This window comes from Lissotriton vulgaris (genome assembly GCF_964263255.1).
Source record: "Lissotriton vulgaris chromosome 8 unlocalized genomic scaffold, aLisVul1.2 SUPER_8_unloc_1, whole genome shotgun sequence".
NCBI classification, from domain to species: Eukaryota; Metazoa; Chordata; class Amphibia; order Caudata; family Salamandridae; genus Lissotriton; species Lissotriton vulgaris.
The window spans coordinates 2,636,489-2,662,500 of record NW_028240615.1 but is presented as its reverse complement, the minus strand read 5'-3'; the positions used below and the strand labels follow the sequence as shown (position 1 = coordinate 2,662,500).

Here is a 26,012-nt window from a genome sequence, read left to right as displayed (position 1 = left end):
TTTGAAGTGTGATGCCGAGGCTCGGGGGGCAAATGGCAAGTGCGCGCACGGAGCACATACACTGTGCATAATCCGCCTGCCAAAGCACTCTTGATAAGCTTTCCTGTTGCACCTCTATATGTCTCGACAGCGGCAATGCGCAAGCCCATTGGCACGTCGAGACCTAAAAAAGTCCGTAATTGGTAAACGTGCGCTCACCACAGCAAGGCATGTCATTTCTTTTAGCAGGCCCGTAGCTGTGTTGCTCCTCCCACGGCCTATTGGTGTCTGTTACGAGCTTCATGTGCGTAATAGACACCAATAGGCCATGGGAGGAGCAATGCTCCCGCCAAAAGCCAATACTGTGCAGTCTTTTATTATCGAAAGAATGCTAAGGCCAATGAGGTAACACTAAAGAAATAGCACAAGCACGAGCGTGTGCGAGTCCTAGGTGACTGCTGAAACCCCGTTTTTCGATTACTAAATACCTTGCCCAGCGCGAAGCACTGCTACACAGTGCAAAGCTAGGCGCTAACCCTAAAAATAATAGTAAGTTGGGCCGATCATCCCCCTGTGGTATTTTTGCCTGATCCAGTGAATGAATTTTGCTTTGGTCGGAATAGGATTCGGATTGAAACACCACACAAGTATGGAATTCTGAAATCCTACTCCCTTTCAAACTTAACCACTTAATTTAAAAAATGTCCAACCTGTAGGTTGTTTTGTGACCCACCGATGCACCTTTGTTTTTTCTTTTCAATTGTTTCAAGACTAGGACCTTGGCTACGGTAATCTCCTTTCAAGATTTTAGATGAAATACTTGACTGTGAGCCACCTCTGCTGACTCTATGACTTCCCCAATGAAATCGAAAATCTTTTACAGATGTCAAAGCACCTTACCCTGATCACCAAGTAAGATGAAGTCTCACTGCTGTTTGCAATTCCTGACCAGACTACCTTCTGATAAGACATTTTCTTTCGAATTTATGTTAAAATGTTTAAAGAAACTTGGATTACATTTACAGTGTGCAGAAATTACTAGGCTGTCTAGCAATTTTCGAAAAAATATTGGAAGGGAACTTGAATACTTATATTTCACAGGTACCATCCTTATTGATACAGCCAGGAAATCTTGCCATTCACTCCAGTAAATGATTTCCACCGTGGAATGGGTACCTTCCATGATGCTTTACACTATGATACTTGGCCTGGAACACACCAGAAGGAAGTAGCAAAGGACTTTTAAAGTTTTCTGGCCATCGGTGCAAACTTTGACACAGGTGACAATGACGTCTTTCGTGCAAATAGATGTCTATTGATATTTAATTAGGCCTTTTATTTTTAGCTTGCTACCTTTGAAAAGTCTATTCCCCACTGTGTCAGACCTCAGCTCCTTAGTACACCAATTCATTGTTAGAATCTAACTGTGCTTGTAAGTCACAACAACAAGCCTGATGTTAATTATTGTAACGCTGCAAAGGTCAAATATTCTCAAGCCTAAAAAGACTAAAAAAGGAGCTAAGACAAGCCCGGGCACAGCACTATTTTTCACACCTAACTAATGCCTCTAATCCTTCACAGGAGAGGTTTACAATTGTTAATGAATTCTTCAACCCCCAGAGCAATTGATGTCTACTTCTCCATCTGTGAGCTTCTGCGAGGCTCAATTTGCCATCTTTAAAGGCAAAATGCTTTCTAGTTACGATTCTTTAGGGTCTAGTGGGGATTTTGTGGTTTGCAGTGGGGTCTATAATCCTTCTGACTAGATTGCATGCATTTAGTCCTTTGACTCCAGAGCGCACTGCCTAGTTCATTAAGGAGGTCTATTCTGGATGGCCTGGTGACCACTGTCCTGCCTATATTCTTTGAATGGCTGCTTCTGTACTGGCACTGGGGATTTGAATTCTAGATAACTCTTCTTTAGCTTCAGCTGTGACTCCTTCGGATTGGAAAAGGGCATGGTTGGTACTATTATTGTAGAAACAGTCTTAGACACAACCACACTCAATAACTATAGATCTATCTCTGTGTTACCTTTTAATAATAAGCTAGAGTCGAAAGAAAAGCCAATGCCCACGTTTCTTCCTCTATTGTTGAAAATCAAATTCACAATTAGATGCGGGTCAGGCAGAATTTCAACCATTTCTTTAATTCAATGTTGCCTGGATTAACTGCAAATGATTTTGGAGTAGGGTGGCAAAGCAGCTTTGATCCTACTCAATCTTTACGCAGCCTTAAATACCACGCTCAATGCAGTCCTCTTAGACAGGCTGCATACGACAGATATGAGAGGAAGGGCATCAAGCTGGATTTCTTCTTTGCTTACTTTAGCCTGCCTCCTCGATACAGTTGTCATGTGGTGTTTTGTAGTGTTCCTCCCGAAGTCCTACACATGCTACACTTCTGGCCACACTTATAAGATCCTTTTTAGAAGACCTACGTGCGGTACATTGATGACACTCAGCTGACACTCATGCAATGGGAATGCCGAATAGGCATGTAATAACTTTTAAACTTGCTTCGCATCTGTGGCCTTCAGGATGAGACATAATTGCCTGAGGGTGAACACTGATAAAACGGAGATGGTTGTCTTCAGATGTTACCCGTATATCTGGGACCATTCTGATGGTCAGATGGTTTATGAAAACGTGCTACTCTCTCCCAATTCGTAACAAATTTAGGTGCCTTCTTTATTGATTAACTACTGTTCAAACCTAGTAGTTAAGGTTTCTGCTACATGTTTATTCCATCTGAAGACTTGTATAAAATTCTTGAGTATTATTCAAGCTATTGTTGGTCCACACCTGGATTATGCCAATGCCCTATTATGGGGGTCAGTGCTAAATTAGTGAAAGAAAGAGTTGGGTGCTCGAAGCTCTGCTCAAAAGCCGGCGGCTGATGCAATTAAACATTGGCAGGCCGAATACTAAGGGTGGTAGTCTTTAATCTGTCAGAGACTTCCTGCCCCCTTTCCTCGCTCTTGTAAGATACTGTTTAGGATGGTTTTGCTGTCTTTTTTACCTCCCGTTGTGCGTGTTCTTCCTTCTCTTGCACACAGTAAATATCTGATATGGAAAAATTTGTGTCAGTCCCCAAAAATAAATGTTGGTGCCCCTCACCCGCTCAAATCGAGCACTGATTGGCAAAGCCTGCTTCTACAGTTCGACACTCAACTAGTAATCCTGCTTTTGCTCAAACTTCTAAGTGAATAGCACACACCTTTGCCACTTATTACACACAGTAGTGCTCCCCAGGACTTACTGTGACAGCAGAAGAATGTCCTGAGCTGCTTACCGATATTCCAGTGCCAGATGCACTGGAAAAAGAACAAGAAAATACCGCAGCGAGATAGCCCAGGCAATCTGCGGTCTCAACTCAGGCAAAGCAGTAGCCCCAATGGTTTACCCATCCGCATGTTCATGGGCAGCCAGGACAAAGGCTCCTTATCCAGGGATCAGAGATTGGCAACTACAGTTGTCATACATAAATAGAGAAAGCCCTATTAGGAATGTGCATGTTATAGGCCAATTTCTTTATTAAATACAGAAGTTAAGATCCTGACAAATATATTCGCCTCCCGGTAAATCTAGATACTTTATACAGTGATTCACCCAGATCAATCTGGTTTCATGCCGTGCTGCTTGCACGGAGTCCTTGGTAGAGTGGATCAATTGCATGAAAATGCCCCTGTGTTCTCACTGGATGCCATAAGGCAATCAAAATTATCGAGTAGCCATGCATGTTTGAAGTCCTGACCAGGATGGGCTTGGGAAGATATGATATCTCTGTACGCAGATGGCATCCTTCTGTTTGTATCTGTTGCTGCCTGTACACTCGATAGGTGATTACATTGCCTTACTCTGTTTCGTCATTATTCTGGCTACACCATTAACTGGAAAAAGTCAATGATCTATCCCCCCCCCATGGTTGGGCCCCCTTGTCTCCCGAGAGACTGCGAGGCACATGTATGCAACGAAGGATTCCACTACCTGGGGATGAACGGAACTGTGGACCCAGGCATCTTCATAGCTCGTAACCTATCTCCTCCACTGGATTGTCTAAAAAGGGATGTTCATACCCATGAGAGCAGTGTTTGGATTGGGCGGATCGGGTTTGTTTTGCATTCCATCGGGAGCTGGGAGCCCATGCCTGCTGGTCTCTCCACCCAGCAACACAGCTGGGATAGAGTGATGTTGATGCACATGACAGTTTGGCAGTCCTAAGAAGGCCAGTGAAACCATCAAGCGCACTGACAGCAGTGCCCACCACTCCTCCTCCCGTTGCTGCAGTGCTGTGACCCCGCCCCGCCCTCCCAAGACTCTGCTACAGGACGAAAAATCAAATGATCATCATTTTATTTTTCGCTTGCCTCTGCGGGCAGGGGGGCGACTCTCCTTCCCCATAGCGGAGAAGCCGCAGCTGGGGTGTGATAAAAAATCTTACACTGTTGGTAATGCTCAAATCGATTTTCGTAAAAATTATTCTGATAAAATATTGTTACCTGTATAAGGAGGTTAGTTGACACGCATGAATAAGTCACAAGAGTTAACATTTTGTGTGTGAATATCATTGGTGGATCAACAAAATTTAGACTATAACCGAGAAACACGTACTGAATATCCGAGACACACATACTGATCATCTTAGAGAGCAGTTGTTTGATTGGAAATTTAGAAGTGCGGGTACTCACTAGTTGGAGTACCCGTTTGCTTCTGAGAAGTGTTGGTACACTCCCATTCAATGTATTGCAGTAGCGCTGAGAAGTGCAGGTACTGTCCCTTCCAAAATAAAGACGTGAGGGTACTCTGTGCCAGACAGTACCTGCCCATTTAAAACACTGTCAGAGAGGCAATCATCTATTTCAACATCCAAACGCTTTCTTCTCCCGACAGGGATTTTATAAATTAACTAAACCTTGCGAAATCGCCTCACCTGTAGTGTTAAGATCGGCCGGGGAGGACTGGGGTTTTCCGCCCTGCCCTGCTGTGGTGTGGTAAACTGGTTACCACTGGTAGCAAAAGCCACAGCGGAGTCCTCAACACTGCATTTATCTGCCCAGCATTACAACGCAGGACGTGTCACAGAATTCTTTTTGAACGACTTTAAACAATTTATGGTTTAAACCAATAAGTAAATATAGTAACCTCAAAAAACCTGCAGAAATTTAAATTGGGTCACTCAAATTATGTGCTGAGGCAAAAATTGCAAAACGGACAGCACAGGCTCATATCAAAGCCATAACAAAACTACAAATTGAGATGAGGCACATATTAAAGAAATGTGAATATATATCTATAATTAAAGATTAACACATCTGTATAATTTAAAAGGGAAGGGCGATGCTTTGGTGTCACGTTTGAGAATGCTGTGAGTGCATAGGGAGCCGGAAACATCGGGTGCGAGCTTTTAACACTTAATGAAAAAATGACAAGAAACATCTGCTTTTTTGTGAGAGAGAATAGTATAACGTTCCTAGTAGTCAAGGTTAAGAGAGTGCTTACCCGCATGGTGACGCTGATTGCACTGTTCATGTTGCCTTTGTAAAGCCATCCTTGTTTCGTTATTCCACCTTTCTGAGAGCCAAGGGATGCCGCGTCCTGACAACAAAACAAACAATGCAACAATTACTAACAAACGTTTCATTCTCATTTCGTCCATTAATCAAAAAAGGCAGAAATCGACTTCCCAGACAGAACTGTAGGATTTTTTAATATGCTGGAAAATAAATGCCAGATGTTCCACAAAACCCAAAGGCTGTACTACGAAACTGCTACAGGACCACAAAAATCGTAGTAAGCACTACACAGATATATGTATCATATGGAGCCTACCAACTCCGGGCCAGCGTAAAGATACTGGTTTTTCCCAGAGTCAATATCAGCTTGCAGTCTACAAAGACTATTCAAAATGGCATCCCCATACATGCCTTTCGAAGCCGTTGCATCTCATTCACGAATGAGGGCCTGCCCACCAATCTAATGGGGTTCTAAGGCATGTTGTGCACGTTGGCACTAGAGGTGGGCGAGCCAACAATTACCAGTGAGAGCCGAGCCAAGGATCTCATTGTGGTCAGAGAGTCAGTGCACGAGCCGGGCCCTGAAAATAGTCGGCATCTAAATCATGCAACAAACATCATGTGAAATTATAATAGCCTCTTTCAAATTTAAAAAGATGTTTCTTTAACAAACAGAAGCGTTTCACCTTAATAAATCAGGTTTTTGTAGCGCACATCCTGAACTAACATATAGGAAGGTACTTTCATATGTGATAACGAAAAAAGGTTCTGTAAATTAAAATATCTGTCTAGGAGCACACAATTTGTTCAATTCACCCGCTAGATGGATACCTAAGTTGGGCTCATTTTGGGCTTGTAGTGTGCTCGCTTAAAAAACCAGCAAACCACATTTCCGTTTGAAAGCATGATTATTCATAATCTCGTGAACTTTTCACTGAATTTCCTGAAATGTTTCACCCAAAAAATAAACACCTTTGCACACAGTTTTCATAAAGTGCTGTTATCTTCAATTGTCGCATCAGAAGCGAGAAATATAAAATGAATGCATATCCATCCTGTCTGCTGTACAAAGTAAAACATACATATGTAGGACTTGGTGTGTAAGAAGCACCCACAAGACATGGATGTGGGCAATGCACAGGCAATATCCTGTCAGTACTGCTGGCAATGGATAAAACATGCATGAAGTCATATTAATCATCAAATGATTTAATCTCCCTGTGCCTGAAAAAAAAATACAATGTGGCCTTGATCTAGTGTAAACAGTGCTCATGTGAAGCACTCAATACCTTTATGTCGAGTTTGACCTACATACAACTACAAAAAAATATTCAAGACATCAGTAAAATTGCTGATGTGGCATACAATTACACCTTTCCACAACGTATGAGACATTCCAAACACACACATGATCGCTTCTGGTATATGAAAGAAACTCCGGAGAACATAATGAAATTCATTTGTAATATTTTAGCCTGTTTTAGGTCTAATCTAGGCAGCGCAAGCACTGTCTCTTCGAGACATGCTGCATCTACTTTGTGGGCTTTTAGCTCGCCCATCGTTTTTCATTCATTGCGTCTTGTGTCCTCAAAACCTTTCTTATCTATGGCTTATGTGTCTTTTTTGGTCCTGCTTTTGGTATTTTGCTCCCTCCCACATAGCAGGGGCCTATCATTTGTATCCTTTCTCTTTGTTGCATGTCTGTACACTATTTTTTTTGGGTTGCTTTCTGCCCGTCTTGTTAGAAGTTTTTCTTCTTTATCGTGATGATGTAAACTTTTTTTTAGCATTCAGGTTTTTTTGCATTTAAAAAATTACTCTGGATTTCATATTAGCTCTTTCAACAAAGAAAGGAGCACACCCTACACGTGTTTTGAAAAATGAATAAAACTTTACTTTGAAATTCGGAAAGCAGCCTGGACCAAAACACGCATCAACAAGCTGATCACAAAGTTGGAATCCCAGCCAAAAAAGAAAACCTTTTTCAAAGTTTGCGTTGGGGAATCCATTATTTTTTTCTTTGTTGCTTTTTTTTCAAGAAGTACAGCAATTTCTAAACATTGTTTTATTGTGCTATTCGTTCACCAACGCAAACTATGAAAAACCAGTAAAAAAGTTGAGTAAAACATGCGTCACACTGTTTGTTGGTGTGATGCGTATTATAATAGCTAGCAGAAACAGTAAGCTATGGGCATCAGAGGATCCGAAAACAATTTGCTACTGACTACATTTCCTGGCTTGCAACAGCCACGGCTCCGTGTCATGTGAGAACGTGCTTCAATATACTGTGGCTGAACAATGTCCATAGCGGCGCTTAATTGACATAAATGAAACTCTGCACCTCGGTGTGTTTTAAAGCTGCATCTGTTCAGAGCAAAAACAGGAATATTAATAACAATATTCCTGTCCGGCTCCGTTTAATACCAGGGGTAGTACTGTCTATGTAGCTCAGAGTGTCAGTGTGTCTGCTGCTGAGATGTGTGTGCTACCTGCAGATGAAAGGGTTTACATTTTAATGGTGCCTTCTGAGGTACTCTTTCAAATTTGGTCAAGTAATTGGTTTTTAAGACTGTCAGTTCGAAATCTGCCTTTTTTATGACCAGCATCTAAGTAAGTCTGGTAACTGTTGAAATGGAAATACAGAAGTGTTTGTAGTCACTATGTAAGAGTTGCTGTTTGCCACTGAAAACAGCTGGTTCTACCTGTGATAGCGTGCTCCGCTAAAATGGCTGAACAATATCCATGGAGGTGCTTCATTGACATAAGCAAAACTTTGAGTCTCAGCATGTTTTAAAACCGCATCCACGTCTGTTAAGCGTGAAAAAAGGATTGTATTGTATTGTAATTGCATTTATATAGAGCTTACTACCCCTGAGGAGGCGTTGAAGCGCTTTATCGGCGAGTAGCACACTACTCCGTAACCCAAGAAGGATTAGTGTTGAATTAGTATAGTGAAATATGAAAGAAATTTGAGTGGTGGATAGGATAGTCAGTTATTTAGATTCAGAAGAATAGCGGAGGGATAGAAGAGGGGAAAAAGGTTTGCATTTATATATAGCTTGTTACCCCGATGGGGTGTTGAAGCGCTTTTTTGGGCGAGTAGCACTCTACTCTGGAACCCATAAAGGATTAGTGGTGAATTAGTATAGTGAAATATGAAAGTAATTTGAATGATGGATAGGTTAGTCAGTTATTTGAATTCAGAAGAAGAGCGGAGGTATAGAAGAGGGAAAAAGGTTTGCATTTATATAGTGCTTGTTACCCCGATGGGGTGTTGAAGCATGTTTTTTGGTGAGCAGCACACTACTCCGGAACCCATAAAGGATTAGTGGTGAATTAGTATAGTGAAATTTGAAAGTAATTTGAGTGGTGGATATTAGTCAGATATTTGGATTGAGAAGGATAGCAGAGGGATAGAACAGGGGGAAACGGTTTGTATTTATATGGCGCTTGTTAGCCCTAATGGGGTGTTGAAGCACTTTCTTGGTGAGTAGCACGCTCCTCCGGAACCCATAAGGATTAGTGGTGAATTAATATAGTGAAAGTAATTTGAGTGGTGGATATTATTCAGGTATTTGTATTGAGAAGGACAGCGAAGGGATATAGGAGGAAAAAAGGTTTCCATTTATATAACACTTGTTACCACTATTGGTGTGTTGAAGTGCTTAATAACATCTTTCCTGCCCGGCTCCTTTTAATAGGAGGGGCAGTGTTGTCTATGTAGCATTGTCTAAAGATGCTGCTCAGTGTTTGTCTCTAAACTGTACAGACCCGCAAAAAACAACTGCCAAAGCCAAAAGGTCCCAAAGGCGAGACCTATTGGTTAGGCCAATCAATGCTTGTTTAATATGTTGCCAATCCAATTCTCTGGAGATCAGAAACTCAGGGGTAACAAGGAATCTCTTGAAATAAGCATTGTCTTCAGCTGGACACAATAGTGGCAGTGGTCCTCCAATCCCAGGTAAACACCTCTCCCAGGCAGCAGTCTAAAGCCATAATCTGAAGCACATTGGTCTTTAAAATTTCAAATAAAGAAGGATGGTTCTCAGCACACTGAGCAGTGACTCTCCTTTACATTTAGTTCCCAGTACCAGGAGGGTATTTTCCGACTATCCTCTTGTGTGGTCCGCTCTACATGGATGGGACTATTCCTATCCTTTGACTGGGTTAGTGGACAGAACTTCCATGAAGTAAAAAGGTTAACTTCCTTCTGGGTTCATAGGGCCGAAACAGTGGCAGATTGTGGCTGACCAACTACACAGTCCATATGGTGCAGCACTGGACATTCTGAAGGTACACAATTAGGTCCAAGTGCATTTCCCTTCTTTAAAAGTCCACTCATTTCCATGGGTGATGACAGGCATCTCTTAATGCCAGCAGTCCAATTTTATCTCTCTCATGCTCAAGTGCCACCTCTCTTATCAAGAGAGACGGTGGACACATGGGATGTTCCCTTGGCTGCCTTCAGCGTAGGTGGCAATCTGGTGCAATAATCTTGGCTGGCACCCCTCCAATGTCCTTCTTCACAGATTCCATCACTATCACCTCCAATGGTTTCTCCCATCTCTGCTTAACTTCTCTCACATTTATTTTGGAATGCTACCTATCCCAGTGCAGTCTCGGAGCACTTTACATCGAAAACATATACTGAGACAAAGAGTCACACTAGTGTATAAATCACTGTATAGGAAATGTTACTTAAGACGTTGTGAAAAACATTCCCATACTGGTAGGCATTATATGTTAAGAGTGTTTGTGCTGCAGAAACAAACGGGCAGAATTATTACGTATCAAGCAGTGCAGTGATCAAAGTTGTTGTACAGCACTGCATTAAAAGGAGAGAGCACAACCGAACAATATCTACTACGATATGGTGCGTTGACCTTTCCTCTGGTGCTGACGTACATTAGGCTACCTTATGCCAATGCACACACCTCTGCAACATAGTGCAAGGGTGTATGCATAATGTGAAGCATAGGTTTTATAGAGGAAGGGTACCCCTGCAGCACAAAATTCTATGTCTTGACTTAGCTTAACACTTTAGCACTTTGCATGTGTGCTTTACAGTGCAGCACACATGCATAGTTGGAAAGATCTGGAGAAAATACATCCCTGTCCAAATTTATGCCGGCCTCGAGGAGGCATAATTTTTTGACGCAAATCCCTTTCTACCAAAAATAGCCAAAATTCATGGGTGGGTGAATGGGTACATTCATGTACCACCCATTGTACGCCATCATTGACGAGAAGTAGTGCAATGTACTACTTTAGTTTTACTCTCCAATGCAATGCTAAGGAAACCCCCAAAACACTTGTACCAGGTGTGCCTCACTTTTGTGATTCAAACCAGCCTCAAAGTGTTCGTAAATCTGCCTCATATATTCAGGATTTGAAACATAACACAATGATTGGGGTGTCATATTATTAACATTGCATTGCTTACTACCCGTAGAAACTCTTTTAAACAACCTTAGAATGACCAAAGATTGAGGAAAAAAATATTAGGTTCTAAACCCATGCCTTGCAATTTGAATACAGCGCTTTAATGCCAAATGATAGCCCAATGCTCTATTTTAGGAGTGTCAATTCTGAACACAGAGTAACAAAAGTATCTCAATGACAAAAGCAGCAACTCTCTGAGCTATCTACATAAAAGCACATCTATGATCTACATGTTACAGGTTGCACTGTTTTGCAGCAGGAACAATAGCCCTCTATGCCACTTTATCATGAATCAAAACTTTGACTAGACAAATCACATATTTCTCCACCAATAGCATTAACCATCAGAGTTATCAACAGTAACCACCATTGCTATTATTGCCTTAAAAGGCTGGCAACAAAGATCTCTTCAGGCTACTCTTATCTCGCCTCAGCCTGTCATGTAATGGGCATCCCTCATACTTGGCACCCTGTGCAGCAGCACTAGTCACACCGCCCTAATGCCACCACTGGATGGACTGGCAGCACATCTCCATTTGTTCAGATAACAAACGTATATGAACATGGATTGCTAGGTTCAATGACGACAAACAGTGTCCTTCTGTGATGTACTAAATGTTTTGTTCACCCAGCCGACACACGGCCACCTAGCTACAATGATCTGTGCAGGATGGGGAGAGCAGTCGCGGCTGCAGCCTAGAAGCAGCAGTAGGGCGGGAGGGGGTGAAGGGGCTTGTGGGGGCGAAGGGGAGTAGGGGGAAAAAAATCACTTACCTCCTGGGCGGCCATAGCCACCTCTCCTGTGTTCCAGTCCGTCCTCTTCCTGGCTTCTTGTGAGGAAGCAGGAAGCACCAGGGTTCCCATGCTCCCCGCAACCAATCACAACGCTGCAATGCAGCATTGTAACTGGATTGAGAGAAGTGCCATGGCACTCAGCCAGAGGCTGGAGAGGTGGGCATGTTCTCCATCCATGCAGGCTATAATGCAGCCTGCATGGAGAAAAGGGAAGTGCACATGACTGTTTTGGGCGGCCTAAGAGGGCCGACCAAACAGTAATTGCACACAGAAGTGTTCTACCACTCCTCCCCTGCTCCGCAGCCCCACCCCCTCACACAACACTGCTGCAGCAGGAGGACAAAATAAAATGGTAATAACATTGCGTTATCATCATTTCATTTTTTTATTTCTTTCGCTGCTTCCTGGCAGTGGACAACGCTCTTCGGCCCTAGCGGAGGAGCCGCCACTGGGGAGAGGAAGAGGCAGTACAGCTAATAGCAGGAAGACAAGAGGAAACAGTTTCCTAAAGGCTTACACTGTCTAAAGGTATGTTACAAAATTAGACAATAAACATACATGGGGAAAATCAGGCTGGAACACTGCAACTTTCCATTTACAAGCAACAATCTATCCAAACACCTTGCATTCAGATCGAAGTGAGGGAACAGTCAAGACAAACTTCATGGATTTGGAAACGTTAGGCGGTAGGTAGCCCTCCAATTTTGAGGGAGCAGGACATATGACTGTACTGCACGAGAATAAGTCTATTGCCTCCAATCGTTCGTTATGACAGGTTGGACATGGGGCTTGTAGTCAGCAGAGTCAACTACTCTCTTGGGGAGCACCTTGCATGAAAAGTATGGAGTGCACATACCAGAGGGCTTGTGACACAAGCCTCCTCCATGCAGGAATATATACCACAACAGTCTAATTTTTTTCAATAATGAATAGGGTGGCACAGTGCTACTGCCCAAGGGGCATTCAAATCTGCATGTGACAGCATGCATTGGACAAATGATTACACGTTAAGGAATATGACAGTCTTTGTGATTTGAAATTATGACGAAACTTTTGGACCATGTAAAATGTCTCTGAGAACACCTGTTGGTTGTCAGTGGAAATGCAGGTTTTGCCAAGTAATGCCAGCTTTCAAGCAATGCCAATAGTGACATCGAAAAGCCCGATGTGACTTCGATAAGGCCATCGATAGTATCACAGGGAAGGAGATATCACTAGAAAAGCAGGTATACATGATGGTACAAAATTACTATGTAAAAAAGTTAACTCCATCTATACATACGTAAGTTGAAAACCTGAAGATATATATCTATCTTCAGGTTACATAGAAGTGGAATTAAGAATAGTAAAACTATATGTGTATATCCATCATTTTCTTGTCGATAGTATGGATGTTGATACTTTTCCTACATTCTTTTTCTAACACAATATATTTGTAGTCTATATTCTGACATGCACCCTATAAGAAGTTATCAGTCTGGTCATTAATTGTATTATTTGAAATTAAAAGTTTATGAGTGTGGGTGCGTTATGACTGCACGTCAAATCAAACCTGGCAAATGTCTATTATTGCTTGGATCTATATTGGTACCATAACGTCTCTTCAAAGGAATTTTTTTGTTACAACTATGGTTATGTGATCTTAGAAGCGTAATCCACAACATCCATTATTTTACTGGATAGATCCTTAAACAATATTACATTTACAAGTTGAGGTAAATGTGAATGTGCCAAATGTGGTAAAAGTAAGTTATAAGTGATGCAAATGATAGCTTCTGCAACTTAAATTATATGAGCTATATCTCTGGGTTCCCCTACTTCTGACACCGTAATATATTCCTGAGTGGATTTTCCATGCTCATAAACACAGGTCTGGCCAGGGGAAAAACCTGAAATTGGACTGCTATGGTAACCAACACAAACATACACGCTCTCTCCTTTGCATCAATACAATGGATGTGAACTCAAGCATACAGTTACACCCCCAAATAATCACTTTTTTTTTTTTTTACAACAGATGAAAGTCAGACATCACAGAATCAGTCCTGTCAATGACGACGTGATCTCATGATTGAGCTGTGGCGAGAAGATGTTGTGTGACCACAAAGAGAAGTGCACTATAAATGTGTGCATTGTCGGCACTCGCTGAATAACATTTTTGTATAAGAGGCGTTATTGCAGGCAGCAACATTGCCTCTGTCGTTAGAGTGAAACCAGCCCATGGTAGGAAACGTATAGCATTCCTACTGAATATAGCATCTATTCTTTTAAACATCACTTTTAATACATTTAACATTAGCAAATCTCTTTATCACATCAGAAGCACAAGAGCACGGCAGGAACAAGAACACAGGTGTGCTCATTGAATGTCGTTTAACTGCACATAGAGACCTAGTTCCACTGAGCAGCCGACAGCTCTACAGAGCACATTTGTTTTGTATCCAGTGCTCGGGCCGGACTGGAGAACCAACCCAGCCCTGGCAAAAAAGCTCAAACCAGCCCCTCTCCCTATGTCTGCTCACAATCTCTGTCTCTTTTAATCCATCTATTCTCTGTCCTCCTCTCTCTTCTGCCTCTCGGATAGCTTTCTCTCTTCTGATCCTCACTCAATTTCTCCCTCTTTTGAAAGCTCCAGCCCCTGCTGCAGTTGACCTCAGGAGCTGGGGGAAATGACTGAACCACCAGGAGTGCCCCTGGGCTTTCAAAACCTGTCTCCAAGGTCTCCAGCCCCCTAAGGAAATGCCCGCTGGAATAAATAGCCTGACCGGCCCTGTCCAGAGCATCTCGTACATGAGGTGTGTACAACATAACATAACAGGTGTATTTGTAGAGAGCACATTCACTCTAGCAACGCGGCATCTTGGCGCTGAAATAACAGATGTATATTGTTACCAAACCCAATGGTACTCATTTTATCGACCTCAAATGGATGAAAGGCTGAGTGGGCCCGCCGGGATTTGAACCTGTGCCCATCAGGTCGAACACAGGCCCCTGCAGTGGATGCATTAGTCCAATGAGCCACCAGACCAGTATTGTTGTGTAAAGTACAACCTCAGACCGAATTAAAGATGATGGGAAGTGATTGGAAAAAGTAAATTTGGCAATTAATGACAGGTCACAATTAATTAAATAGAATTGCAATCGAAGGCACATAAAGTTAAAAGGATATACCCAGAATCACACTTTTTGTTCACACGTTGAAACCCACTTCAGTGTCCAGTATTCCAAGTTCCAAGACAGCAATTTAGCAACTAAACACCATCTTCTCCCACTGGTTTTAACTTACCCCTTAAAGATTGGCAGTATGTATACATGTTGTAGCCAAATAAGAAATGCGTTACTTACCTGTAACTGCAGTTATCCACTATTGGTGTCTTTCATAGATTCACATGCCTGAATCATTCCCCGTCGTCGAGACGGGAGTCTCCGGTACATAGAAAAGTAATGTCCTATAGACATATATAGAGAAACATAGGCCTAAGGGCCTCACCTTAGTAGCCTATCTATGTCCTTTTGTAAAAAGGACCAAACTCCAGAAGGTAGCCAATCAGCTATCACCTCCCTCTAGAACCTTCCTGTCACGAGCCTCAGTCTCTCAGATTTTCGTACGCACCAAGCTAGGTAGGCGTAATACTGTTAGAGAAATAAGTGAGTCCTTCCAGGGGAGGCGGGCGGGTTGCATGTGAATCTATGAAAGACACCAATACTGGATAACTGCAGTTACAGGTAAGTAACACATTTCTTATCCAGTATTATGGGTGTGTTTCATAGATTCCCATGCCTGAATCAGAGTAGCAAGCAATACATTATGCACATTTTTGATGGAACAGCATATACCAGTCTTTAGATGATACATATCATGCGACTATGAGCCATCAATAAATGACAAGAAATAAGTAAATAAATGTGCATACCAGCGAAGGATGGCGGTTAGGAGGAAGGCTCACCTCATTGGAATAGATGGCGAAGCACAGCCTGGCCCACTGCTGCATCCTGCATCAGTTCCGTATCCAGGCAATAGTGCCTGGTGAAGGTATGCGGCGACTTCCACGTCGCTGTTCTGCAAATGTCCAGTATTAGCACCCCAGCGAACAGTGCAGCCGATGTGGACACAGCTCTTGTAGAATGAGCTCTTACTTTTGAGTGCAATGGCAGTCCGGCTCTGTCGTGGCAAAAGGCAATTGCCGAAGATATCCAACTTGAAATACTTTGTTTGGAAAGCGGCATGCCTTTCCTTGGCCTACTAAAAGCGATGAATAGCTGATTTGTTTTCCTGAACTGTTTTGTCTTGTCAAGGTAAAATTTAAGACACCTTTTCAGGTCCAAAGAGTGCAGAGTTCTTTCAGCTGCAGTGCTGGGATTTGGGAAGAATGATCGGAGGACTACAGGCTCATTTAAATGGAAGTCCGACGGGACCTTAGGAATAAACAGAGGATTAGTTCTTAAAACCACTCTGTCTTCCTTAAACTGCATGAATGGATCTTGCATGGAAAGAGCCTATAGTTCACTGACCCTTCTTGCTGAGGTCAGTGCCAGAAGGAGGGCTGTTTTCCAGGAGATGTATTTGACGTCTGCCCTGTGGATGAATTTGAAAGGGTGTTTCATCAATTGGTTGAGGACCACATTGAGATGCCATGTTGGTGGAACCCTCCGTGGCCGAGGAAAGGATCTGTAGAGTCCTTTAAGGAACTGTTTTATTAACCTGTGTGACCAGAGAGAGGGCCCTTTTGAAGTTCTTGTATACCGTGAAATCGCCGCCAAATGAACTCTGATGGCGTGGGCAAGGCACGACTGTGCCAGGTGGAGCAGGTATGGTAGTAGTTGCTCCGGAGTAGCCTGAAAGGGATGTAGACCTCTGTCCTTAAACCAGATGCAAAAGTGTTTCCACTTTAAGGAATAGGTTTTGTATGTGCTCTCCGCTCTTGCCTTCGCGAGGACATCTTTGCACTCCTGCAGGATGTCTAGCTGGCAGAACTCTCGGTACTCAGGAGCCAAGCCGATAACATGAGTGATTTCAGATTTGGGTGCTGTACTTGGCCGTTGGACATCGTGAGCAGGGATGGATGTTGACACAGACGGATTGGCGCCTGAACTGAGAGGTGATGGAGGTCCGTGAACCAACGCTGCCTCGGCCAGAACGGGGCAACCAGAATCAGAGTGCAGTGCTCGGTCTTCATCTTCCCGAGGACTCTTGGTATCAGTGGGAATGGCGGAAAGGCGTACGCAAACACGTTGCGCCAAGCGATGGAAAATGCATTTCCGAGGCACCTTAACTGGGGATGCCAACTTGCACAATTGCGGCATTTGGCGTTCTCCCTGGTGGCAAAAAGGTCGATCTGTGGTGTTCCCCATTCCAAAAAGATGTGATCTAGCATCTCTTGGTCGAGCTCCCATTCGTGGGACATAGATCTCTGTCTGCTCAAAGCATCTGCTATGACGTTGTCCTTGCCTGGAACATACTCCGCTTTTAACGTGATACTGTGGAGCACAAGCCAGTTCAAAATTTTCTGCGATTCGCGAGATAGTGTGAGCGAACGCGTTCCTCCCTGCTTGTTCAAGTAGTGCATCGTCGTGGTGTTGTCGGTCCTGACGAGCAATGGGGAGTTCTTGATGCACGGTAGGAAAGCCAGCAGAGCTAGAAAAACTGCCCTCAGCTCCAGGAGGTTGATATGGAGCTGCGTTTCCTGGTCCGTCCACTTGCCACTGATCTGCAACTCCTGGCGGACAGCTCCCCATCCCTCTAGAGAGGCGTCCGTTGTTACCACATGTGGGGCTGCAGGAAGCAGGAATGGTAGCCCTTGTGAGAAGTTCTTGGGCGACCTCCACCAGAGTAAGGCCTTGGCCATTTGTTGAGTTATCACAATGCGATCCTCGAAAGAACCTATGCTTTGAGTCCATTGCCTGGTCAAGGCCTCCTTCAGTGGGCGCATTCTGAGCAGACAGTGGGGAATAAGCAGGATACACGAGGACACCATCCCCAAGAGGGACTTGAACGTACGGACCAGTAAAGTTTTCTTCGAGGCCACTGAGGTGGCCAGAGTGATAAGCTTGTGCTGTCTTTCCTGAAATGGGAATGCTTTTGAACATTCCGTATCCAATGTCGCCCCGAGAAAGGTAAGAACTCGGGAGGGCTGTAGAGTAGACTTCTCGTGATTGAGCGTCAGGCCCAGGTGCTGGAAAAGATTGAGACAGGCGCTGGCCATAGATGGTGCTTTCACCAGCCAGTCGTCCAGATATGGGAAGACCTGGTGTCCATGCTGTCGTAGGAAAGCCGCCACTGGAGAGAGGCACTTGGTGAATATCCGAGGTGCCGACTTGAGGCCAAATGGGAGGACACAGAATTGATAGTGTTGGCCCGCCACTGCGAATCTGAGGAATTTCCTGTGGCCTTTGTGAATAGGGATGTGGTAGTATGAGTCTTGTAAGTCTAGAGACGTCATAAAGTCCCCTTCCTCTAGTAGCCCCAAAATCTCCTGGATCGTAACCATGCGGAACGATTGACTCTTCAAGAATGCTTGAGTGCCCTGAGATCTAAGATGGGCCTCCATTTCTTCCCTTTCTTTTCAATCAGAAAGAAGCGGGAATAAAATCCCTTTCCTCTGTGAGCTGATGGTACTCGCCCTTTTGCTCCTTTCTACAACATAGAAAAGACCTCTTGAAGGAGTAATCGTATATTCCTGTGCTGCATTTTGCAAGGAGGAGTTGTCGGGGGATTGATTTGTATTCCAACGAATGTCTGAATTGGATCAATTGGAGCACCCATCGATCTGTTGTAATTGATCTCCAATTGTTGAGGAAGTGTGTCAGTTTTCCTCCAAGTTTGAAAACATGAGATTGTGGACGGACTGGCTGCTGAAGAAGGTCATTGGCGTCCGCCAGTGGTTTTCCTTTGGTTTTTTCCCCTGTAGTTGGACTTTCCATACGAGGTCTGGCGACCTTGTTGCTGCTGTCGCTGTTGGTATTGCGACCGGCCCTGATTATAGGAGAATGTTGATCTGTTTTGGTAAGATCCTCTGTAAGAGGATTGACCTCTACCCCTGCTCCCTCGAAAGGACTTGCTCCTAAACTGTAGTGTGCCAAGCGCCTTTGCCGTGTCAGTATCTTTTTTGATCGTTTGTTGAACCTCGTCGATTTTCTCTCCAAAGAGGTGTTGGCCATCGTAAGGCATGTCCAGTACCATAGTTTGGACCTCTAGGCGGAAAGATGTAGCGTTGAGCCACCCCTGCCTTCGCAAGACCGCAGCTCCTGCCAGCTGTCTGAAGCCGGTCATTGCAAGATCCATCGCACAATCAATAAGTTCCGATGCTGATGTTTGGCCCTCTTTAAGGAGTGAGTGAACCTCCTCTTTCACGGTGTCTGGTAGGTCCGCCAGATACGGAGCAATATCCTCCTACAATTGTCTGTTGTAGCGGCCCAGTAGCGCAATGGAATTAGCTACTTTCACAGTCATGGCCGACGTGGTGGAAAAGCGTTTGCCAATACTGTCTAGTTTCCTGCCCTCCTTGTCCGGTGGAGCTGACAATGGAGATGACGGATTTCTAGAATTTTTCTGTGCCGCCTGGGTAACCACAGAATCTGGCTTGGGATGACCAGTAAGGCAGGCTGGCGCTGTTGTTGGTGCCTTAACCTTTTTGTCCAGCCGTGGTACCTCGACTGAGGCTGGTGTCTGCATCAGCTGTTTTCCCTGCTCCCATATGTGTTTGATGATAGGAATTGACCTGGCTGTTTTCCTGACCGGGTCTTTAAAATCGTATAGGAAACAGTCTGTTTCATGAGATTCCATCGTCATATGGAATCTTTTGGCCGCTCTCTCCACTAAGTTGTGAAATCCGCCAATGTCCACTGGCGGTGAGTCTGAGGTAGAGGCCTCAGGTGTGGTAGGAGAATGAGCGATGTAGTCCTCATCGTCTCTTTGGTCAGACTGGTCATCTTGGACCTCTCCATCCTCCGGTTCTTCAACTTCCTCGTCAGAAGACGGGATATCCTGCACTGGCTCTCTTTCCTGACGGATCACTAATGGTGGTGGTCTACGTGAAGATGGCGTCGGTACAGATGCAGCTGGATTTGTTCCCAGTGATGGAGCAGAGGGCGATTCAGGAAATCGCTGCTTGTAGTCTTGAATCAAGAACTGCAAATCTGAAACTACAGACGCTGAAAGGCTTACCATAGGCGTGACTTGCGTCTGGACTTGTGCATGCACAGTCTCTTCTGTAAATTCCACTGCATCCCCCTCATCATCAGTGCTTTGGCACTTCACTATTAGGTGTGAAGGACTGGTGGCCTGTCCTTCCAGATCCTCGTCTGAGTCCTCTTCCTGCAGTAGTTGGGGTCAACCTTTGCACCCTACTGGGAGACGTTAAGTCTGGCGTTATTGTTTTTTTCTTTGATGGTGGGATGGTAGACGGCTGAATGGCAGCTGTCGACGGAGAAATCAACTCCGATTGCTTCCATGGAGTCGACGATGATGTCGTCGACGGTGTCGTCGTCGACTGAATATCCATTGTCGTCGTTGGTGCCTTCGTCGACGGTACCTTCGTCGACGGTACCTTCGTCGACGGTGCACCCGTCGACGGTGCACTCGTCGGCGGTGTCCTCATCGTCGTCGATGTCTTCGTCGACGGCACGCTCGTCGACGAGTGTCCTCGTCGACGACGTAGGCGTCGACGGCTTTGGCTTCGTCGTCGACACTGATGTCGTTGTCGACGAAATCTTTATCGTCGTCGATGGCTTTTTAATGATGATGATTGACGACACAGGCTTACCCACCGTCGACGATGGAGTTGTCGTCGTCGATGAGAAGGCTGACGACGCCGTCATCGTCGACACAATCGTCGGCGACGTTGAAACATAGACTGGAGACACAGTCTTCTTCTGCGCTGAGAAAAGCATCGACGAAATCGTCGTCAACGATGGCGCAGGCTTCCAGAAGGCAGGAACCTCCTTGTCAGACGTTGTGGATTTTGCCTCTGAAGACTTTTTGACAGTCTTTTTAGGAGGAACGTCTGTAGGGCTAGGGGAAGTAACCCATGGCCTCTTCAAGGATAATTTAGAGGAAACAGAAGCTATCTCACCGTCCTCTGAAGACTCCAGGTTGTCTCTGGTTTTCAGCCTGTTCAGCCAGAGTAGTAGTCGTCCTTCTCTGTCTTTTAGAGTCTTTGTAGAGAAGGTTCTACAAACTCTACATTCTTTTGGTGTATGGTCCGGATAAAGACAATATAAGCAGGTTTCATGCTTATCATCAATATGGAGCCTCTTCTTACCACAAGAAGAGCAAGCTCTGAAGAGACCCTTCTTCTGTTGATCAGCCATGGTAGAACTATGAAGAAAATATCCAGTTTCTGTGAAGAAAAGAGTTTAAACAAGGAAACCTGAGGAGAACTCAGGTGGAGACTCCCTAGCACAACGTGCGGTAGAAAATCTGAGAGACTGAGGCTACTGACAGGAAGGTTCCAGAGGGAGGTGATAGCTGATTGGCTACCTCCTGGAGTTTGGTCCTTTTTACAAAAGGACATAGATAGGCTACTAAGGTGAGGCCCTTAGGCCTATGTTTCTCTATATATGTCTATAGGACATTACTTTTCTATGTACCGGAGACTCCGTCTCGACGACGGGGAATGATTCAGGCATGTGAATCTATGAAAGACACCCATAATAATGGATAAGCAATAAATAGTAACTTACGAAAGGGCCTTACTTCTCCCGGTACGGAGCATCATTTGTGCAGTTAACGCTGGGTGCTTGTTTTTCTCCTCCCTTTAGCACCATGCAAACTCAATACGTAGACAATCATTACAGTTTGTTCAATGAGATTAAACAACCAAAATCATGCTAACAAGGAAAAAATAAGCCGAAGTTTCAAATGCTGCATGTATAACGAGCTTACCTCATCTTTATCTGCATCTTCATCCACTTCATAAACGTGAGCTGGCAGCTTTTCCGACTTTGTTGCTTTACTGAAAATATATATATATATATTATTGACCCTGAGCATTTTCAATTTGAGCAGAACACCATTATCATTTAGCAAACCCATCACTCTAAAGCAAACGACAGAAATAATTAATGGAATTACTGTTTAACAAGTTGTTTATTAAACACCAAATGCCAAATTCCAGTTATTGTAATAGTAAATGGTATTTATATAGCCCTTACTATCCCGGACGAGGCATTGAAGAGCTTTGTGGCCAGTAGCACGTTACTCTCCAACTCAATATTAGACGTCAATAATTAGCAGATTTATAACATTTATTATTATTATTATTTTTTTTGCATGAGTTGGGTTTGTGTTCTTGATTTCGTGTGTGTTCAGTAGAGTTTAGGGTAAAGATAGGATGATGGGAAAGGATCTGGAAGGGGGAGTAGTAGGTTGTTTTTGTAAATAGTGGTTATGTGTACCTGGTGGTTGGGTGACATTACAAAAAAAAAAAAATGTGAAAGCTTGATAAGGATGTTTGGGGGTTCATAGTAGTCAGAAAGGTTTGGGATGAGTCAGATAGAGGAGAACTGAGACAAAGATTGAAAGGAGGAATTAATTATTCTATATCAAAAATGAAATGGTCTTATTCATATATACGCACATGACACTTGGTAAGGTTTCGTTGGCTTGAGAAAATCCCTCTTTAACCCCTTCGCTGCTGGCGTCCGCCAATGGCCGTCGCGCACACTACCTTCGTAGTGCTGCGCATGTCTGTTGGCCGGCGCGGCCCCGCCCACTGCGCTAAACCGCCGCACCGCGGAGGAATTGCTACCGCGATTAAGCGGATATAAATACTCGTATGTGCATAGAAGCGGCAATATTTACAGTCAGATGTGCACATTTATCTTGTGGTGAAATATGCACATTTTTCAAATTATTTCTTAAAGGTTTGGTAGCAGGCAGAAACTCTTTTATATATGCACCTATATGCACATAGAAGCAGCAATTATGACTGTCTTATATATACATGTATCTTCTGTTATAACAAACAAGTTATTTACCTTCTGCAAAGCCTTACCTGGTAGAGACTATCTAGCTACAGCTTTCCCACCCAGAACACTCTCCAGGTGGCAGACCAGACCTGGAAAATCCAGAGAAGCACCCCTGTGTCAGTTGGCTGACCTCTTGTTTGACTAGGGATCCAAATGCTGCAAGATGCCTTTTTTCTACAATTCCCAGCTGACAAGTGGTAACTGGGATTTGGATTGGACTTTGCTGGTGGCCTCTGCCTGGCACATCCATGGTCCTATGGGCTTAGAAGTGTACACCCGTAGTTGCTTGGGCACCATGAAAAAGTTTGAAAAAATTTGCTCCAGGGGGACCTACTGCAGAAAAAGTACCACAGGATCAGACTGAATTTCAAATTTCCCACATGAAAAGCTCAAGCAGTTCTGAAACAAAATAGCAGTCGCTTTCGGAGTTGAAACTTAGAAACGTTTTCAAACAAACACCTCAAACGCTCCACAGCCTTAGCGGGACCAAGCTATGGCAGATATCTGAGCAGCATTTCAAAGGCGGTGGATACAATTTCAAATATGTCCCACAGGGAGACAGAGTTTTCTTTAAAGAAATGACAAAGTCCCTTTTTGGATTAGAAAAACCACCACTGGGTCTGGGCTCCCAACAGCACAGCTTGCCACAAGCTAGTAATGAACAAAAAGAAGTGCATGTGCCGCTACTTAGTTATCTGACCTAGTTCTCGCAAAACATCTGAAATAAAACGCTATGTTTTGTGATCCGAGTTATAATTTTTTTTATTATTTACTTTTGTCAGCTATTCAAATTTGACCTATTTGGTATATAAATTTTTCAAAGTTTGTATTTTTTAAGACCTTATGTACAAAAAAGAAGAAAATAACGCACAATCACATTCCTATTTAAAAACAACATTACTGATACATTTCAAGATTCCTCATTCGAACCATCAATCATACCTCTTTCATACCATTGCAAAATAAAACAGACAGTGCAAAAAATATATGAATTATTCAAATAGTCGGAATACAAATATTCTCAACAAAGCCATAAACATTTCTTGTTCTCAACAGAAACCTATTTTTGAATTTCTGTAACTTTTTCTCTATTTCAGGCTTTTTAGAAACAGTCTACACGTTTCGAACTCATATCAGTTTTGAGTTCTCATCAGGACCATAGTCTCTCGCTCAATAGAGAGCAGAGGAAGGTGGATTATCCCAGTCGTCAGCACACATTTTAATATGTCTGTCGGTATCCCAAGTTTTTTATGTGGACTGCCTGGCTCTCACATCTCTTGCAGGGGAGCTCGGGCGGCTTGAAATACGGATCTTGTGCCTCCGCCTGGGGAACCTTCAACAAGCGGGGCACGGTGCAGTACAAGGAGGTCTTCTTCGGTGTTGTGAAAGCGGCGTCTCAGTCGCGTTTGCTTCCGGGTCCGCAAAGATCAACTTTTTGGATTAGGACTTTGAAACTTTTCACACTTTATGATTGGCAGAATTCCACTGGGACCCTTCGGTTGTTGTATCTGACCAGAGCTTCATCTGTGAGCCTCAAATCATGCCTAAGTCCCGGTCCATCGCTTTCATAGAGCATCATTAGCGCTCTGTGCCCTTTGGCAATACTTTCACCCAAAACCCTACAAATCACAAAACATTCACATCTCCGGTTCCCCTCATGATTAAGTGGGCTCCCCGGGTTCCACTAATGATTAAGTAGGAGGGTTCCACAAAAGTCAAAATGTTAGGAACCACTGCTCTAGAGGCTGCACTCCCTTCCTAAGACTACATTTTGAATTTCTGCAATGGTTCTTAACCCCATCCATGGCCTCTATCATCTGCAGCAGGCCATGGTCCAATGCCCATCTCATCCGCAACGGGCCCCCAGCCATGGCTGCTCTCACCTGCAGCAGGACCCAGCCATTGCCCTCCTCACCTACAGGGGGCCTCAGCCATGGTCCCCCTCACATGTAGCGGGCCCTCAGCAATGACCCATTTCACCTACAGAGGGAACCCAGCCATGGCCCCTCTCACCTTCAGCGGGCCGCCAGCCATGGCTTTTGTCTGGTCCCTAACTCCGGCTCCTTCTCACTTCCGGAAAAACAATTAGTGCTTTAAAAGATTGCGAGATTTAAAATGACAAATACATTTGAAATAGGAGGTTTGAGGAATCAAGCCTGAAAAAATAAGGAGAATATGTTACTGGAGTGTTTCAGGATCCAGTCGGCAAATGCCAGTAAAAGGGATTAAAGCCATGAGGCCATTGAAGGGCATGCTAGCGAATGAAAGCGCCTGGCTCCTTAAAAGAGAAGCGAGTCTTTTTTTACCTACTTCACTCATAACCTAGCAGGCACCTCCTCAATGTTTCCGTCTTTTGATAGGCCATTTAAGGTTCCCTGTTATGAGACATGACATTTTTCAAGCAGCTGCTGCAATGTAGATTTTAAAATGGCTATCTCAACGATAACAATTTCAGTAAATGTTACCTGCTTTGTTTTTGGGAGACGATATGTACATTGGGCTTTTTTCCAACATGTCCACCTGCAGTGAAATATAGATCTATAAGAATCCCCAGATGCTGGCAGGAATTATTCTACACTTAAGGTGATCAGTGGGAATCCTACACAGGGGAAAGAGGCTTGCATGGCTGTTGAGCTCACTGAGGGAAATAGAAAAGGTCTGGTTTGAACACAGGAGGTGCAACATAGTTTTTCTAATCATTTTACTAAACCAGTTATGCCGATAGACTATCCCTCCTGAGGTGATATATTACAACAACAAAAATGTAATGCTTTATTTTACAAAAAAATTCAGATATTTTATTTGGTAAAAATATCCTTTATGGTTATTCACAGTTAAGGAGATGATGGACGAGCGCTGAAACTTTTCAGACACTCACCCCCAGTCACAGATCTGGGTTGAATCCATCATCGTTCTTTAGCTCACTTCGCCACCCCAGTTCAGACACAGCTATATACAAATCAGTCTTGACAAGCATCCTGTGACCGGTTTCGGGCTAACAGCCCTTATCAGCCTGGCTAGTTTGAATCCAGTACCCTGTCAACTTATGGCAAACAAAGCAAACACAAGAAGATGATGGACGGAGCGCTGCAACTATTCAGCCACTCACCCCCAGTCACAGATCTGGGTTGAATCTATCATCAGCCAGGCTAGTTTGAATTCATCTTCGTTCTTTAGCTCACTTCACCACCACAGGGTCAAGATTGATTTGCATATAGCGGTGTCTGAACTGGGGTGGTGAATTAAGTTAAAGAATAGGGTGTGTGTTTGAAAAGTTTCAGCACTCAGTCCATCATCTCCTTGTGTAAGCTTT

The 26,012-nt window shown here is 43.9% G+C and overlaps 1 protein-coding gene across 9 annotated transcripts in view; it reads right to left on the bottom strand.

Moving 5' to 3' along the window:
• The window catches only part of DOCK9 (dedicator of cytokinesis 9), a 1,255,128-nt gene that overhangs the window by 655,342 nt on the left and 573,774 nt on the right, over nucleotides 1-26,012 (bottom strand). For all 9 annotated transcript variants that reach the window (XM_086947866.1, XM_086947869.1, XM_086947867.1 and 6 more), the window contains exons 5-6: nucleotides 21,615-21,684; nucleotides 5,481-5,576 (exon numbers count right to left, since the gene is read on the bottom strand). In XM_086947866.1, the coding sequence (XP_086803992.1) occupies nucleotides 5,481-5,576; nucleotides 21,615-21,684 (166 nt within the window). The remainder of the gene's footprint in view (nucleotides 1-5,480; nucleotides 5,577-21,614; nucleotides 21,685-26,012) is intronic.